Source organism: Aulostomus chinensis, chromosome 14, assembly GCF_037954235.1.
Source record: "Aulostomus chinensis isolate RoL2024-O1b breed Wild chromosome 14, RoL_Achi_v1.0, whole genome shotgun sequence".
NCBI lineage: Eukaryota > Metazoa > Chordata > Actinopteri > Syngnathiformes > Aulostomidae > Aulostomus > Aulostomus chinensis.
In genome coordinates, this window is record NC_141333.1 from 24,202,648 (window position 1) to 24,219,332 (window position 16,685).

Here is a 16,685-nt window from a genome sequence, read left to right on the forward strand (position 1 = left end):
ATCTAAACAAGAACACACCAGTATGTCCTTGAGGAGCTGAGCATCTTGATATCTGAACACTTTCTATTGCTGCCAATGTGAAAGAGTTCAAAACATTCTCAAATGTTTAAACCCTTTTTCCCCCCTCAGTGTTTGTATCGAGTGTGTGAACAACACAATGTGTTTCCAATTGAAAATTCAAGGCTGACAAAATTATCCCAGATTATATGTCTGGGAATGTTGCAAATGTTTTGAAACATTATTTCCTGCAGAGGAATGCACCCCAGAGAGTATACAATTAAGTTTTAACTGAATAAATAACATAGAAGCTTAGACAGAAATAATCAGTGCTCAGGCATTAAATATAAATGTATTCATCAGATCGGTTTGATAAATACATTATGACTGAGTAACTGGAAAAACTGTTAGTAGTTAATTAAATGGCAAGCGTCTCTGCCCCTTGGCATGCCATATGTTCCCAATATGTGTGAGAGAGCTCAGCCATCCATCTGGTTATGTGAGGATGCTGGCACCGGCCAGCTTGTGTCTGCCTCTTTGACTTTGTCTGATATATTATCACAATATGACTTGTGTTGTTATTAGAAGCTTGTCGAAGAGGTTGTGTGACCTTACCATGTGAGCTTTGTCATTTTAGCTTTGGTCATGATCAAGTTGGATGCGTCGATCAATTCGAGGACATCTCCAATCCGTGGAACTCCATCTGGCTTTAGCAGCGCCAGAGTTCTGGAGACACAAAGAACCACAATTAAACACACCGAAGAAACTGTGGTTTGTCTTTGCAGTTTCGTCGCTGCTAATCACGACTGCGAGCTACAGTGTTGGGCTTTGGCTCCAACATGAGCAAGCTTGCAGACAGACGCACAGCTGGAGACCAACAGAATCATCATACCTTTCTTTTTTGCTGCCAAGTTTATTGGCTGTGTATTGATCTCCATATTCGATCAGGTTAAGCTGACGTGAGAAAACGTTGACTCGGTTTCCCAAAAACAGGTCCTCTTGATGAAGATCATCGTATTTGGTCTTTCTCAAAAATATTCGCTGGTTCTTAACGTCAAACTGCAAATGAAAATGAGCACTTTAATCAGAATGAATTACTGACAAGATTGCAGATTTAAGCAATTTATAAAGGAATATCCCTTGAACACATATTTTGCAAATATTATTATAGCTTTGCATAGAAGAGCCTATTTTTCCATGTGTCTCACTAGAGCACCAGTGACCATATTGAGTAATAAAAATATCAGTGAACGACATGGTGTCTTCGTTGTTGGATGGAAAAGTTGAAATTAATACGCATACCAATGATGTAAAATATTAACCACAAAAGTAAATTCTTACCATTTCCACTGCATTATCTTTGGGGTAGTAGAACAGTTGGAAGCGACGCAGGAGGGCCGCGATTGGGTCGTACCACTCAGCAAGAAAGGCATAGCGATCATCCTGATAATGAAATCAGAGGGATACGGTCATACACAATAACTTCCTTAACAACACAAGGATGTTCTGTATCACTCTACTTTAGCTTACGTAGATGCAATTGATGCATTACTGAGGTACAAATTGTTTCACAATAACTGTAAAATCAGTGGAAGATTTCATTAATGTGCACATCAGTTCAGTTTACTGATGTGCCACCATGTAGCAACAATGTCCCACGTTCCACTTCCAGTATAAACAGATGGTGACCATGGGGACTCTGGTTACTACAACAGTCCAAAGTCAAACATATCAGGTGAATGGAGAATGGTGAATGGAACTGTCCTGACCCACAGTGTATGCGTGCATGAATGCATATATATATATATGTGTGTGTGTGTGTGTGTGTGTGTCATGAACGTAGGCACGTCCAAGGTGCTTCTTTGTCTGTTGTCCAATGACCTTTCTTACTGCGGAGGTAAAGCAAACAAATAAACTCTTCTCTGGTTTATACTGTAAGAGTGCTGGTACAGTGTTTGGATGCTGGTGGATGAATTATTGTTTGCAAAATCGTGTTTTCCAAAAATCTGTTTTTTTGCCAACATCAGCCCACAATTTTTTCATATATCTGAGTTAAACTAATGTTTAATTGTAGTCAACAAACAATAATCCTGGCTGAAAAACTTCAAAATATCCTCCCTGGAGAGAGAGGCCAGGATCTTCCAACTGGCACCGGCACCTCAGCGGCATAAGGACGTACTTAAGTGGCATCCAGAGACGGCTCAGTGTAATCTAAATCCCTCAGTGCGATGAAGAGGTACATTAGTGGCATCTAGAGACACCTTAGAGGCATCCAGAAAATATCTTGGCAGCGCCTAGAGACAGCTCAATGGCACCGTGGGGGTACCTAGCGGCATCTGGTGGCAGGCAATGGTAGTGCTCATTTTCACAACAGCTGTACATTTTTTTTTTTTGGTAGTCAGTTATGCAACAACATACAAAGTAATGCAATGAGCCTATATCATATTTAATGTGAAAAATGAGCAACCAAAATGAAAAGAGGTGTAGGAACTGACAAAGTATGTTTTATTTTTGTGTTTCCCTTCATTTCCTGTAACATTGTGGCATATGACAATGACGTATTGCATTATTGAGTAAGTTGACCCTTTACAAGTTCATTAAGCGATGTTTTACAACTGACTACAACATGATTTGCAGCTGCTGACCGTTCCTGAAAAGGATCCAGTACCGCCGCATGAACTGACGTAACACTAAGTTGCCATAATGTAAGCTACGTAACATTATTACGCATCATTCGGGTTTGCAACAACGACAACGTTAATGGCGTAACATTTTCCTGCCTGGCGCTAGGACCCAACTTAGCATTAACTGCTAACGTTACGCATAAAGTGGACATAAGTGGCGGTCAAAAACTCGTATTTCAATCAGTCTTGTCAGACAGTGGACCATTTTAAGCCGGTAAGCAACCACCAGGACGTAGAATCTCAGCTAAATGACGCAACTACAAGTTAGAACTACTGATGTACAGTATAGTTACGTTTGCAAATTACTACGAGAACAGCTTGTTAGTGCTCACGGAAGTTACACAGTCAGGCGTTAAATTAATTCTTTGCGGTCATTATTGGTATAAGCTGTCTGTAAACGGTATGCTGTATGCCTCACTTCATCAAAACGCCAGCATTTAGCCTGTCGTTCTCTGTTAATGCATGTGTATGCTAGTTGCTGTGCCGCGACTCTTGAACGCAAGTTCGAAAACGTGTCCGTTCATTCCGTCCAGGTTTGGTTAACTGGTAAAATGTACGCAGGTTCCACTGCCATTGCACTGGGAGTTTATAACTTACCATTATTCGCCCAGGGACGAGTACAACAACGTTGAAGGCCGCCGCGCCCGATTTGATTCGCTCGCGTTTTGATGTCTCGCCGTTGCTAAGACAACAGGCTCGAGGTAGACTTCGTTACAGTGTGCCAAGGTTGGGATGTCTTTACTGCTGAAGCTGAGGATGCTCATTTATACTTATGTATACATGGCATTTGGGAGTCAGAGTCTGTTTTTCGAGATTAAAGTCTGTACATTGTGTGCATAAATGCAAATTCGAATTTGGTGAATTGATAGTTTTCCTCCTCCTCCTTCTTCTTCTTTTGGTTTTCCGTCAGACTAGATGTAGAAAAGGCGTATTGTTGCCTTCCTCAGGTCACTGAAGAAAGCCTATTAGATGCCTCAGATCCTCAGATTTTTCTGTCTGATAGTCGAATTCCACCAAAATAGGATTCAAAACATTTCTTCTTCTTCTTCGGGGTTTAACCTTAACGTGCATCTACAGTGCTGCAATACTGCCATCTTGTGGATTACGCCAACTCCCAGTGTCCTGTAGTCCCCTCCGTAGTCTGGTCACTCCGACCTCCCCCCTTCTGTGAAATCCTTTCATTCCCCGTTTTAATTTTGTTTTGCATTGAATATAAATGTTTCCTAGCTGTTCTGCCACTTATCCTTGAATTTCCCTGTAATGTTCTTTCCCTCTGCGTTTGAAAGTATTTGTTGCTCTATGTGTTTTCTTTTTTTTTTCCAACAGCAAAGAGTCTCCATGTGTTCACCCACTCATTTTGGGCAATTCAGGAAGGACGATGGACCTTTCATCCTGGACGGTGGACTAGCAACTGAACTGGAGGCTCACGGAGCTGATTTACAGGTAAAAGGAACCCAGTACATCAGTATTGTACAGTCATTAACTGTTCAAACTTGTGTAATAATGACTAATTTATTTTACAGATGTTTTGGACTATAATACCTCAAGAAATTGATCAAAGTAAAAAAAAAATGAATGAAATAATACTTTAATGTTTATACTTGGATTGTAAAACAGGGCTGGATGTGGGCAAGGCCCTTGTAATAGATATAGATCAGGATATATGGGTTGCGATTTTATGATGATGTATTGTAGTACTCTACTTAATATACTGAACACTACAAAAAATATCTAAAAATACAACTTGCTGTTTACAACTTGGGAAGTCTAATAATGTGTGTACTGCTTGTGTATGATATATCAGAGCTGCAAGCATGTGGAAGTTAATTTGTGTCTTTACGATGCAGTCAAACAATTTTCAAAGAAAAACTTTCCACACTAATCCAAAAATAGATTTGAGACCAATTTTACAAAACAGATTTGCAAGACTTTCCACTCTACACATTTATTTTATATTCGGTACAAAGGTTTTGGTATTGGAGGTGACGGGATGCCAATAGCCATGCATCTACATGGGCAGAAGCCTTTAAAAAAAATGAAGTTATCGGCAAAGTATCATGGAAAAATTTGCTGTGCTCTCTCTCATATCAAGGGAGATCCTCTATGGAGCGCCAGGCTTCTGCACACTGCTCCACAGGCCATAAGAGATGCTCACTACAGGTGCGTGCATGCTGACACAAGCAGCTGCAAAGACACCGACTTTGACCATCGCTCATAGATGTGATGTATAAACAGGTTTCTCGTCAGCGGTGCGGATGTCATCACAACGGCCACCTACCAGGCCAGTATCACTGGCTTCGTCACTCACCTGGGCGTGAGCTCCGAGCGTGCTGGAGAGCTGCTGATGTCTGGCGTTCATCTGGCCAGAGAGGCGGGGGAGAGATTTGTGTCGCACGGTCATTCAACAGGTACAGTAGTGAGGAGCCACATCTCTCTAAACTCTGGCATCCTCTCATCGTCTTCTTCATCTCATCAGGGCAAAAACGTCCATTGGTGGCAGGTTCTGTCGGACCGTATGGGGCCTTTCTGCACAACGGCTCAGAATACACTGGGGCGTATGCGCGGGAGATGAGTATTGAGGTGAGAGGCTTGCTCCATGTGCGTTGTGTGAAGAAAAAAGGTGGCATTTTTGGTAAATATGGGGAGGTGTTGTGGCCTGTGTCATGATCAAGGATGTCAGGCATCTTCCGCTCTCTGTCCCAAGGAGTTGAAAGCGTGGCATCGGCCACAGGTCGCTTGTTTAGTAGCTGCAGGAGCTGATCTCATTGCTTTTGAGACAATCCCAAGCATCAAGGAGGCAGAAGCTCTGGTGGAGCAGCTCAGAGAATTCCCAAACTCTAAAGCCTGGCTCTCCTTCTCTTGTAAGGTAACTTTTGCGCTTGAGCAGAAATATTGATGAAAATCAATTCGTGTATCAATTAAATCACTTTTTGTACAAAAACCCTGTCAGGATGGGAGGTGTGTATCAGACGGCAGCTCGTTCAGAGATGTTGTCCAGATCGCTACAAGATCCACCCAGCTGGTGGCTATAGGAGTCAACTGCTGCCCTCCAGCTCTGGTGGAGCAGCTGCTGGACTCGGCCGGGTCCCTGCTGAGCCCAGACATGTGCTGGGTGGTCTATCCCAACAGTGGCGAGGAGTGGGACACTGAGCGGGGGTGAGTCAGTAGCCAGGGAGTTGTCAAGGCCACAGATGTGACATATCAAACATCCCTGAATCACCATGAGAATGAGGAACAAAAATCCTGATCTGGTGTTAGGTGAGGGATTATTTCCAGTTTCTACATTTTGAAATGGACAGATTTTTTTTGGGGGGGGGGGGTCTGCAAAAATAGACCTATAGCAGGGGTGGGCAACCATGTGCCTTGGAGGGCCGTGTGTATGCAGGTTTTCCTTCCAACCAAACACTTCAACAGGTGATTCCACCGATTAACACACCTTCAGCCACAGAAGAGTGTTAATCAGTGGAATCACCTGTTGGAGTGTTTGGTTGGAAGGAAAACCTGCATACACACGGCCCTCCAAGGCACATGGTTGCCCACCCCTGACCTATAGCTCTCCTCCTGTTGAAAATGGATCTTATTATGTTCTTCCTGGAGATGGAGAGGTTATATAAATCTTTCCCAAAGCTCCCTTCCACAACAAATCAAGAATGATGAAGCTCTCCAGAAACACAGAAGCAGAAGATTACAAGCCTACAGGAAAAGGAAGGATCTAATCTATGAGCCTGTCTCGGCTGTTCTGCTGTCACACAAGATTTCCCATGATAAAAGGAACACACCAACTTTTGGGAAAATACAGTTACTGTCCACTCTTCCTAGAGTCAGACAGGAAGACAGGTAAGTCCTCTGCTAGTGCATTAAGGAGCAGAGATGCTAGGAGACCTGCAGCTGGTTTCTGTGGGTCTCTGCTCTGTCATGCAGCAGAGGAGGGAGGGGGATCTGGCTACTCGTCTGGCTCTGGGGAGGATGGACATTAAGTTTATTACCCAAAAATTAGGTGTGTTACTGAACAATTTTAATAAATGACACTGGTTTTCAGGAAGCAGGACTGAAGCCTGAATGGCTGAATGCAGGGCCGTGGTGTTACTACTTTTAGGGTCTGAATCGCTTCCATGTTTTTCTGTTTTTAAACAAAGGTGGCAGACATCGGGGGAAAAGTGCGCGTCTATACCTGAGCTGAGTCATACGTGGGTGAAGCAAGGTGCTGCGTTGATAGGTAATGTCACATGACTCCTCCGCTGTTTTTGTGTCCTCAGTATTTTCTCTGATGAGTCTTTATCCGTCCACTAGGAGGTTGCTGCCGCATCGGTCCGCCTCACATAGCAGAGTTAAAACGGCAGCTGAAAGGAAGTTGCACGTCTGTGGCGACTGCAGCGGAACAGAGCTGAAAAGTGAACTGCAACACTTGTGGTAATCGTTGTGAAGAAACTGGAATGTATAAAAATCTTAATTTATTGTAAAATAAATAAACAAACACCAAATCCACTTGAATACATAATGACATCATTGTTGGGTTAGTGACAAATGACGGCACAAAGGCGAAAACAGAGGCATGAGAGTATGGCTGGACACGAACATGAAATCAAACATGCGAGCTTAACTTCCTGTGGTTCACAGTTTGTCTGGGAAGTTGGCTCCTGCACGGCTCCTGTTTAGTTGGGGGGGGGGGGGTCATCCACGCTATAGTCTTGGCAAAGCAAAACAAAAACGCCAGCTGCTCTCACAACACATTTACTGGACAGCTCTTTCACTGTACTAGCCACTGGACGGCAGGGTGCAAAACAAGCCCACTCACCTGTACAAGGAAATACGGAACTGTGTCAAACTGAAACAGCACACGAGAACGTCGAGTTCCCTACACGTCACTGCATGGATAGAATATTTCAGGATCATTTGTAAGGAGATACAACAAGGAATAAAAGCAGAGGAATGTGCTTCTGGTTCTGAATTCATGACAAATATTCCTGTAGTGCGACGGTAACATGTAAGAGCACCTAATGTCTCGCTTCTAGTTTCCACAGGGATGGCTAACAAACATGGTTGGAGTTGGATGTGCATTTCCTCTTCTACCATCTACTGCTCTTGTGTTTCGCTGTGTTTTTCTTTTCCCTTCTTAGTTTCTTAGCATCAGCAATGTGACTTCCACCTCAATGAAACCACTGATCATCAGACATCTACTAGTAAACTTAAACTTGCTCATTTGTGTCGCAGATAAACATACATGATATGAAACTAAAGCTGTTGATGTGCAGATACAAACACTACTTACTGACATTTAAGTGGTTACGGGAAATGTTTCTAAAAATCATGAAGAGGAACACTCGGCAGACTCTCACCAACTCTTAAAGAAAGGAACATAGCAACTTTTAGAGAAATAAGCTTGTTCATCCTCCCCGCAGCAAGACAAGGAGGTAGACACCCCACTCTCCTCTGTGCTGCAGTAGGAAGCTGAGATACGGGTAGTTAGCTTAGCACAAAGATGAACTTTTCCACAATATGGTCATTGCCTGTATCAATATAACAAAGGTTGTCCATGATATTTTCCTATAAAAAAATTTAAAATTATTACATTGAAATTTTACAATTAGACATGGTTACAACTATTTACTGACCGGCGCAGTGATTTGGTGCAACGAAACGTCTACTGCTTCTACTAATAATGGCAGACTTTATAAGAGAGGATCAGGAGAGTATGCTAACACTTCCCATTTACTTCCATTCATAGTGCGAAGCCAATTAGCAGTTTGCAAATCACTGTGGGTCTCAGCTCTCGTAAGAACACAGGAGAGAAGTGGAGCCATCTTGTCTGGCTCTGGGGAGGATGGCCAATTACTGTAATTACTAAAAAAGATGGTGTGTTCCCTTAAAATGTGAGAGTTTTTCTTGAGAGGACTACAAAGTAGACCACAGCCTCAAAAGTGACCTTACAACACTCAGGCTGGCCCCGATATCAAAAGTCCTACATGTTTCTTTCAGACTATAAACCTCATGAAAAGACAACAATGTTGTGGTGCTACTAGAGTGAGCAGCCAAAGCCTGATCCTCATCTGTGCTCAAGAGCTCAGCAGCACAGACTGAGGTTTTCTCCATGAGCGGGAGCTCGGTTTACAGTCAATCACACACTCGTACACTGTTTTGCAGCTTGACTGTGCAAATTTATATTTATCCTCCACTGAAACTAGTCCCCAAGTATGCCCCATTAAGTCCAGCTCGGGTAATTTGATTGATTGTTCCTTGATATATCATTAAACTATTTAGCATGAATGCAGCTGAGTGTTCTGAAGAGTTACAGCTGGGCTTCACTCAGGGCTAAGCTATCGCTCTTTTGATGGGATTTGTTGACACTGGAATATAAATGATTGCCAGATTTATCCTCTAAAGTGTATCTCAGGATTGTGTGTTGTCACTTCTGTCATTTGGTTGCCATGCCGGGCTTCAGTCTGTCACGTCTTCTTCGAGATCGCTGTCTGGGGAGCTCCTCTGTCTGTACTCTGCAGTGTTGGACAGACGTTTCCAGCTGCCGTCTTTCTGACTGCCCGTACTGTGCGAGCGTCCCAGGTGGGCCAGACGTTTGTTGGCTGACGTCCTCACCTCTGCTTCCCCTGTGACGTCTCCGTGAGGCCTCTCCGTGCTGGAGTGGTGGAACTCGTGACGCAGGTTCTCCAAATTCATCGCCCAAGGGCCGAGCTTCTGCCAGTTCACCCTCTGGAAGGCCATGATGCAGTGAAGGTTGCCCCCCACCTGGGAGAGGGGGGACATTTTTATTTAAAACACCTCCCTCCACACAAAACCATTCAAGCGACCCGTGCAGAACAAGATACGAGCTGAAAGATTCTCAAGTCCGTGTGGACTATGACATCACTACGAGTTTGGAGCCAATCGTGAAAGAGTAAGCCATTAACAGTGAGAAAGGAATTATGATGTCTGAAGGGAACCTTTTTGGTCTTGCGCCGCTGGATCCCCCTCTCAGTGTGACGAATGTCCAGGTATTCAGGATTCTGTGTGTTGAGGTCGGTCACAATGTCCAGCCATCTAAACAGACACGTAAAGAAGTCGACCACAGAGCTGGTGTGTAAAGCTTAATTTAGACCAGAGGCTTGAAACTAGCACATCACCATGAATCTCCAATCACAGCAACGCATAAGAAACCGTGTGACCGTCCGTGCACACTGAGCATGTGTGTGCCAGTGTGAGCGAGAGGCAGCATGTTTACTGGTCAGAGGCAGAGAACACAATGAAGGAAAAGTAAGGCCAGATTCGGATTTACTGTGAGGTGGAAATGTCAAGAACATAAACGAATGCCCGTGGCAGCTGTAGTGATAGGAACGTGTCATTGCTGTGTATTCAAATTAAACTTTATTAGCATGCACGTAGTCTCCATGTTGCGGACTGAACAGGGGGCAGAGCTTACTTTTTGCAGTGGATGGCTGGGTGTTTCCTGCTGGGCTCACCAATTAACATCCAGTATTCCATTTCATTGGTGGGTAAAGGGCCCCTTCACACCAACGAGAAACACAGGTTATGAAATATTTATAACACGCTAAGTCTTTCACAGCAGCCAAGTGACCTACCTGTATGCCTTTGCTGCTTTGAGCGGTGTGGCCTCAAAGCCCACTGGGCAGAAGTAGTGGTTCTGGCAGTGGTAAATGTAGGCCATGGTCTCATCCTTCAGCCCTTGGGTCAGCTTCATTAACGCTCCTTCAGCTGGAAAACATCAGCGTGGTTACGGCTTTCGTGTTACTTACTTGTGAGGAGTTTGACCGTCGAGGGACTCACCCGTTTCCCCCGCTGTCTTGTGTTTTCCATGAGGCTTGTACAGAATGTAGGAGCAACCTCGCACTCGGAAATTGTCATTGATTTGTCTGAACCATCTGTCAGGAGGAACACGCTGGTTATGACTGTGCTGCAGGTTTTTACTGAAGTGATTCTTTCCAAAAAAAAAAAAAGTCAATGGCACTTTCACAACTTTGGTCTGTTTGACTCGTTCCAATCATCTGCAATTGAGCCATTTGGTTTGTTTTTATTGACCCTGGTTCACTGTCACATGGCTCAAATTAAAGCAGACCATGTATCAACTACTTTTGCTGAAGGGCGCGTGTGCAGGAGCAGAGCAGGAAATTTGAAGTTTTTGTCATTGGTCAAAAATTTTGCAGAAGAAAATGTAAATTCTTCGACCCGCATGTCGAGAGATTTAAGCAGAAGTCCAAATCTGTCCTTATGTGGTGCACAGACAACCCATAATCCTGTGTTCTGGTTTGCTTCCTGCAATCGGGTCGGACTGCGCTCTCATCTCATCAGGCGCCTCTAGGGTTCCCTTAGAAACAGACCAAAGTGGCTTGAAAGAGGTGGTCTTGGACCGGTTGGCACCAGAGTACAATTACTGCTTTTCCAAGAGCTCAAATAACCCACATGATGGCCGCCATAAATGGACTACAAGTTGGGTTGTGGAAGCGCCCTAAAATGAGCAGACGTGTACCGCATTAGCGTGGCGTTGCCAGTGAACGGACCAAACTTGATCTCCTCAAACGGTGGCTGGAAACCCAGAATGTGCAGTGCTTCCTCTTGCGAGATGGGTGGAAGACTAGAAATGCAAATAAATTAATAATAGACACAGTTGCAACTTTCGTTTGCTTTCGTTCGTTGTTTGCCCCGGGATGCCGCTCACCTCCCTGCACCCAGAGTGCTGTACAAGAAGTTCCAGCAGGACACCAAGGACGAGATTCCACACGAGGTCTTGTACTGCGGCCGACTGATGCAGTACCTGAAGCAGAACGGCAACTGTATGAGTCACAGATCCAGAGAATACACAGTGATGTACTGAACATGTTTGGGGACTAACGTGAAGCGTTACCATCGTCGGAGGTCCAGCACTTTCCTCTGTTTGATGTCCTCCAGCGAGGCATGGGGCGGGACATCCTGCAAGTTGCGACTGGGTCTATCTGATGATTTCATCTTCTTGCTGCTGCATTTCTTCAAATTGCCTGGAGTGGAGCGTTAGTCAGTGGTTAGCAGCTCTACTCACAGCTACCACAGCAAACCTTCTCAGTACAACATCACGATAAGAAAGATGAGTGTCGTATGTTGATGTCAGTCAGCCTCCCACATGCTCTTACTTGTTCTGGTTTTTCGGGTGAGTACAGCATTAAAGTCTGTAGTATCAATCTCCCAGGCTAATAAGGGTTTCGAGGACACGTCCTCCATGTCACAGTCCCCATCAGATCCCACATGGTCCCCTCCTGACTGAGCGGGACGGAAGTCACCTGCAGATTTGGGCTTCATTAGCAGGGGCCCATCATCCTGCTTAGTGGGGACCCTGTCCTGGACTGTGTTTGGGGGACAGTACACAGAGGCAGCCTGGTTGAGAAGAGCATAATCAGAGCAGACTGTGTAGAACTTCTCCCGGGAGTGTGTGACCGGGCAGGTCCACGGCAGGTGCAGCTCGGCACTGGAGGCCCGTCGTACTCTTGTGGCCTCCCGGGCCAGGGAGCTGATCAGACTGCGATCCTCCTCACCATTGCTGGACTTTTGCACACCAGATGGTTCAGCCGGCCCAGGTTGGTTTGCCCCTTGACCTTCTGACGTGTTGGGCATGGAACAGCCACTTAGTAACATGTGATGGACGGCATCCATCCAGAATCAGCTGACTGAGTAGGAGTGAGGATGAAAGGACAGCCATTTTTTTTGTTGCAACATTAGAGATGTCACATTAAGACGCAGTGACCCGACACTGTAAACCACCTGATCACATGACCAATCTTTACAGTCACAACCCCGAGTTTCATTGTTTTAACTTGAAGCAAATAACCACCATAAATCATTATCACTGACATACGGTAAGGCAACGTAACTCGTAAAAAAAAACCTCTCATAGCCGCTAGCTATAAACATTAACTAATATTTCCGGATGAACACACATTATTCATAGTATTACACGTTATTACAGCTAGCAGGTGTAAGCACGCCCATTAATATTTCCTATCTTATCGTACCTTGTGAAACGTCCGAGGACCAAACGGGTCTTGGACTCCGATGGAACGTCCAGCTAGCTACATGTTACCAAAGGTAGAAACATGCTAACCAGGGACATGGCAATAATTAACCACAGTTAGAACGAAACGACGTCCTCTTGACCCGCAGCCTCTTCCTGTGCAGGTTTAAAGGACTGTACCATTCCCAGTAGCAATCGGGGGGTGCACCAAAAGAAAAAAACAATCAAAGATGGTTTTGAAGTTGAAACGTTTTAGTAAACGAAAAAAATAAAAGAATATTCCCGTTTTTCATTCAATTTGTTGTTTATTTCATATATAAATAGTGCTTAAATAATACAAGTAACTTTCTCACTAGTTGTTCAACCCGTGATTGTAAGACATGAGATGATCCTCCAACTCACACAACAGACCACACATTCGCCAAAGGTAAGTCTGCCCTTTCCCACTCTCCAAAACTACAACTAGAGACGAGACTCACAACTCTAAAACTCTTTTAAATACAAACTCACTGGCTTTGCTGCAGTAGAGTGATATAAAAAAAATCAGAATAAAGACTTTCCATGATTTTTCAGAGATCATGAATCCAGAGCAGACTCTGACCTACAAGGCTCATTATCCCTGGAGCAATGAAAAACGAATATTTCAGAGAAAATCCACCCATCTTGCACCCACAACACGTAGGTCCAGAAGCCACCACTGGGTGACTGCTCCCTAAAACAGGGGTCCCAAAACTTCTTGACTCCAACTTGTAACAGGAGGGCCTATTTGAAAAAGAAAATTACACTAATCTACTCGGCTCCAACCCAAGTGTAGCAATGAAATTCAGCAAGAGTCTTAAGATGTAGTTCCAGTTCAGGTTTGAGAGCCCCCAGCCCCGCTGCTGCGCTCGGTGGGCTCTGCGTCTTCACCTCCAACGACAACATCGCATACAAACGTTCCCTTTCAAAAAGTGAGCTTCAATCTAAAAGCATCTCACTAGAGGGCGCTCACGCACCACAATGGGACGAGGCCCAGTGATTGACGCACACCACAAGCGGGTTTGGTCCCGAGCAGGAGGGGGCTGACACCTCCTAAATAGTCACTAACAGCTGTAAATGAATGTTCTTCAAACATCTGGAAATCTGCCTTACTAACACAAATATTGATAATGTCCATTAAACTGAAGTAAAAGTTGGTGTGTCACTGCAAATGTTTTACACAGCAGAACCGGTGTGAGGTGTGAGAACCTCCACGGACGCATGGCCTTTGCAGCTCTGAACGGATGATTTGAATTTTCCAGAAGGACATGGCAAAGAAGCTGATGATCATCGACACCGACTGCGGCATCGACGACGCCCAGGCTATACTGATGGCCTTGGCGGCCCCTGACGTTCACGTCCTGGGGGTCACTTGTGTGTTTGGGAACACAGCCGTCCAGAACGTGTGTCAGAATGTTTTGATGGTCCTCGACGTGTGTGAGCGCCAGGGGGTACGTGTACTGACTGTGTTCACCTGAACAGATGTGATCCGACCCATGAGACCATGTCCTGATGGGGTCGGGTTTAGCAGGATTTGCTGACCCTGATAAGAGGGATTATACTTGACAACCACCTTCTCCTTTGTGAGAGAACAAATTTTTATTCGTATGCCAAAGTCTGATGCTGGTCAGGGAAATGTAAACATACCCCAGAGCAGTCACCCACAGTGCCCAGGCGGCGTGTAGAGAAAGGGGCTGATGGCGTGAATTTGTGTCAGCATCGTTCAGTTCATGCAATAACCAGAGATGTGAAGCCATTCAAGCAGCAGGGGAGGTGAAGACAGGAAATGATGTCACTTCCTGGTTCATCAACGTTAAAGACTTCAACTGATGAAGAGGGTGTGACATCTCTTCCTTTGTAGCCTGAAAGTTCCTTCGCCTCAGGTTTCTCAACAGGGATCACAAGTGGAGTGAGACACAGCTCAGCTTTTACTGCCTACATCACTTCCCCTAGAAGGTCAAAGGGCCCCGTACGCAGTATTCTCATCAGTCTTTCACCTATAAAGTGCCAGGTTAGCTTAGCATGGGCTAGCTTTGTTTCAATGCACTGTCGCAGAAACAACCACCTGAACCGATGGTGTATTTTCCTGTCAGTGGTTGTCAGGGAAGATATTTGGTCCAATGTGTCCCAGACCCCCTCAGCAAGAGGTGGGTGATTGTTTTCTCTTGTTTTTGTTTTTTTTCCAGAAAACAAATTTGAACTCCAGGTGTAAATCGAGTGATAATGTCTGTGAATGAATCCTACTGAAGGATCGCTTCCTCTGCAGATACCCGTATTTCGGGGGTCTGAGGGCCCCCTGGTTGGAGCCAGTAATCCATCTAATGACCACTTTGGCACAGATGGACTTGGTGATGTTCTCGAAGACAGAGATCCACAGTGGGAGGAGAAAGTCCAGAGAGAGCATGCTGTCACCGCAATGATCAGACTGGTGTCTGAAAACCAGAAACAGGTGAGGAATCTGTGTGTGTGTGTGTGTGTGTGTGTGTGTGTGTGTGTGTGTGTGTGTGTGTGTGTGTGTGTGTGTATTGATCTCTGGTGTTTTACTGCACATGTGCTGTCCACAGGTCTCCCTGGTGGCTCTTGGACCACTCACTAACCTGGCGCTGGCTGTCAGGCTGGATCCAAGTTTCCCCCAGAAGCTCAAGGACTTGTACATTATGGGTGGCAACATGGAAGGTAACGCCACCACCTGACTGTGTTTGACACACGGGGCCCGTCTGACTCTGAATGTGTGCAGGGAAAGGAAACATCACACCGTGTGCCGAGTTCAACTTTGTGATGGATCCAGAGTCGGCCTACATCGTTCTGGAGGAGTTCCTCTGCCCGACATACCTGGCGTCGTGGGAATATTCCTGCAGAAATGCGCTCACATGGGTGAGACGTCAACACTCGGTGACCTGCTTACCACTGTCCACTTGGTTGCTAACCGTTTTAATTACACAGGAATTCTTTGAAGAGGTCATCCGTCAGGATGCACCGGCTGCACGTTTCATGAAGACGATCACATCGAAATGTTGGGCCTATTCCAAAGAGGCCATGAAGAAGAAAAGAGATGTGTACTTTGGATCCGGCTTTGTGTCTTATGACGCGTACGCGATGGCCGCCTGCATCAACAGCATCATAGTGACAGAGAGCATCGAGTGTCCCGTCCGTGTGGAGCTGCAGGGTTCCATCACTCGGGGCATGTTGGTGCTGGATCGCACCAACCAGCTGAAGAAGAACCACAGCATAAAGGTTCTGACTAAATGTGATGTAGCCAAGTTCGGTCAGTTACTCAGGGAGTCGCTCAGACAACCCAGGAGGAAGTCTAAGTAAATACCAGACTCAAACGTCCCTGTGTTGCTGTTCAGGTCTGTCATGAACGGGGATGCACCGATGCATCCGCTGCTGTTTGCTCGCTGACCAACACAGCAAGCACAGCGCCGCTTCTAGCCGGCGGAGGCTAACGTTGATCTCTTGATGTAAAGGAACTAATGTGAAGGATCAGATTTGTCAGAATAGAAGCGGCTAAATTTGAAATAGCTTTTATGATTTTTTGTTGTTGTTGTTGTTTCACTGGAACAACAGGGGTACAGATTTAAGCAAAATTTTAAAAATAAGTATTGGCTCACAACATCACCATCAGTGCATTCAAGGGTCGAGCAAGCGATGAGGGCAAAGCTCTCCCGAGATGAAAACCTGAAGTCTTTCCTGCATTGTTGTTTAATAAAAGTCATGACGTGTGTGTCAGTGTTCTTCCAAATCTTCACGTTAAAGTAAACAAACCCACATGTTAACATCCTGCGTGTAAACCTATCAGCTGAGCAGTCAAATAATGGCGAGTCATCGATGGCGGACATTAATTTCTATGACAACAAAGAATAAGGGTGGTGCTGAGGCAACTCAGGCGTCTGTAAGATGTTAATATTTACTGCCTTGACATTAATGTCATTTAACTCGTGATTTTGAATATTAATAATCTATAAAGGTTTTTAAATGCATGAAATAACGGGTGACAC

At 45.0% G+C, this 16,685-nt stretch overlaps 4 protein-coding genes across 6 annotated transcripts in view; 2 read left to right on the forward strand and 2 right to left on the reverse strand.

Moving 5' to 3' along the window:
• Window positions 1–3,722, reverse strand: part of nme7 (NME/NM23 family member 7) — a 20,294-nt gene extending 16,572 nt beyond the window's left edge. The window contains exons 1-4 of the mRNA XM_086224883.1: window positions 3,279–3,722; window positions 1,339–1,440; window positions 890–1,056; window positions 613–723 (exon numbers count right to left, since the gene is read on the reverse strand). Of these exons, the coding sequence (XP_086081009.1) occupies window positions 613–723; window positions 890–1,056; window positions 1,339–1,440; window positions 3,279–3,281 (383 nt within the window). The 5' untranslated portion in view covers window positions 3,282–3,722. The remainder of the gene's footprint in view (window positions 1–612; window positions 724–889; window positions 1,057–1,338; window positions 1,441–3,278) is intronic.
• On the forward strand, window positions 2,746–7,477 carry LOC147250289 (uncharacterized). Its single transcript, XM_086224886.1, has 9 exons — window positions 2,746–2,895; window positions 4,008–4,124; window positions 4,774–4,841; window positions 4,917–5,089; window positions 5,158–5,261; window positions 5,386–5,547; window positions 5,632–5,837; window positions 6,818–6,897; window positions 6,972–7,477. The coding sequence occupies exons 2-9, from the start codon at window positions 4,020–4,022 to the stop codon at window positions 7,067–7,069; spliced, it is 996 nt and encodes a 331-aa protein (XP_086081012.1). The 5' UTR covers window positions 2,746–2,895; window positions 4,008–4,019; the 3' UTR covers window positions 7,070–7,477.
• On the reverse strand, window positions 7,119–12,822 carry LOC147250290 (basic immunoglobulin-like variable motif-containing protein). Of its 3 annotated transcripts, XM_086224882.1 has the most exons (11): window positions 12,671–12,822; window positions 12,194–12,325; window positions 11,795–12,035; window positions 11,533–11,662; window positions 11,347–11,442; window positions 11,158–11,262; window positions 10,458–10,552; window positions 10,253–10,385; window positions 10,093–10,176; window positions 9,617–9,713; window positions 7,121–9,422 (listed from the first exon to the last, which is right to left on the reverse strand). In XM_086224882.1, exons 2-11 carry the CDS (start codon window positions 12,194–12,196, stop codon window positions 9,117–9,119), a joined length of 1,290 nt encoding a protein of 429 aa, XP_086081008.1. In that variant the 5' UTR covers window positions 12,197–12,325; window positions 12,671–12,822; the 3' UTR covers window positions 7,121–9,116. The 3 variants fall into 3 exon arrangements, with proteins under 3 accessions (XP_086081007.1, XP_086081008.1, XP_086081006.1); XM_086224881.1 differs by having other exon boundaries at window positions 7,119–9,422; window positions 11,942–12,325; XM_086224880.1 differs by having other exon boundaries at window positions 7,122–9,422; window positions 11,795–12,325.
• A 236-nt stretch (window positions 12,823–13,058) lies between these two features.
• Window positions 13,059–16,482, forward strand: LOC147250291 (inosine-uridine preferring nucleoside hydrolase). Its single transcript, XM_086224887.1, has 6 exons — window positions 13,059–13,096; window positions 13,950–14,138; window positions 14,954–15,136; window positions 15,252–15,363; window positions 15,425–15,561; window positions 15,631–16,482. Exons 2-6 carry the CDS (start codon window positions 13,956–13,958, stop codon window positions 16,000–16,002), a joined length of 987 nt encoding a protein of 328 aa, XP_086081013.1. The 5' UTR covers window positions 13,059–13,096; window positions 13,950–13,955; the 3' UTR covers window positions 16,003–16,482.
• Window positions 16,483–16,685: the final 203 nt, after the last annotated feature.

Excerpts from the sequence above, each read along its gene's own strand:
- LOC147250289 (XM_086224886.1), top strand. The coding sequence starts at position 4,020 with ATGTGTTCACCCACTCATTTTGGGCAATTCAGGAAGGACGATGGACCT. Across the intron at positions 5,262-5,385 it reads CGCGGGAGATGAGTATTGAG|GAGTTGAAAGCGTGGCATCG; the intron begins GTGAGAGGCTTG and ends CTCTGTCCCAAG. Across the intron at positions 5,838-6,817 it reads GAGTGGGACACTGAGCGGGG|GTGGCAGACATCGGGGGAAA; the intron begins GTGAGTCAGTAG and ends TTTTAAACAAAG.
- LOC147250290 (XM_086224880.1), bottom strand. The coding sequence starts at position 12,311 with ATGGATGCCGTCCATCACATGTTACTAAGTGGCTGTTCCATGCCCAAC. Across the intron at positions 11,263-11,346 it reads AGCACTCTGGGTGCAGGGAG|TCTTCCACCCATCTCGCAAG; the intron begins GTGAGCGGCATC and ends TTGCATTTCTAG. Across the intron at positions 10,386-10,457 it reads CAAGACAGCGGGGGAAACGG|CTGAAGGAGCGTTAATGAAG; the intron begins GTGAGTCCCTCG and ends GATGTTTTCCAG.
- LOC147250291 (XM_086224887.1), top strand. The coding sequence starts at position 13,956 with ATGGCAAAGAAGCTGATGATCATCGACACCGACTGCGGCATCGACGAC. Across the intron at positions 15,137-15,251 it reads TGTCTGAAAACCAGAAACAG|GTCTCCCTGGTGGCTCTTGG; the intron begins GTGAGGAATCTG and ends TGCTGTCCACAG. Across the intron at positions 15,562-15,630 it reads GCAGAAATGCGCTCACATGG|GAATTCTTTGAAGAGGTCAT; the intron begins GTGAGACGTCAA and ends TTAATTACACAG.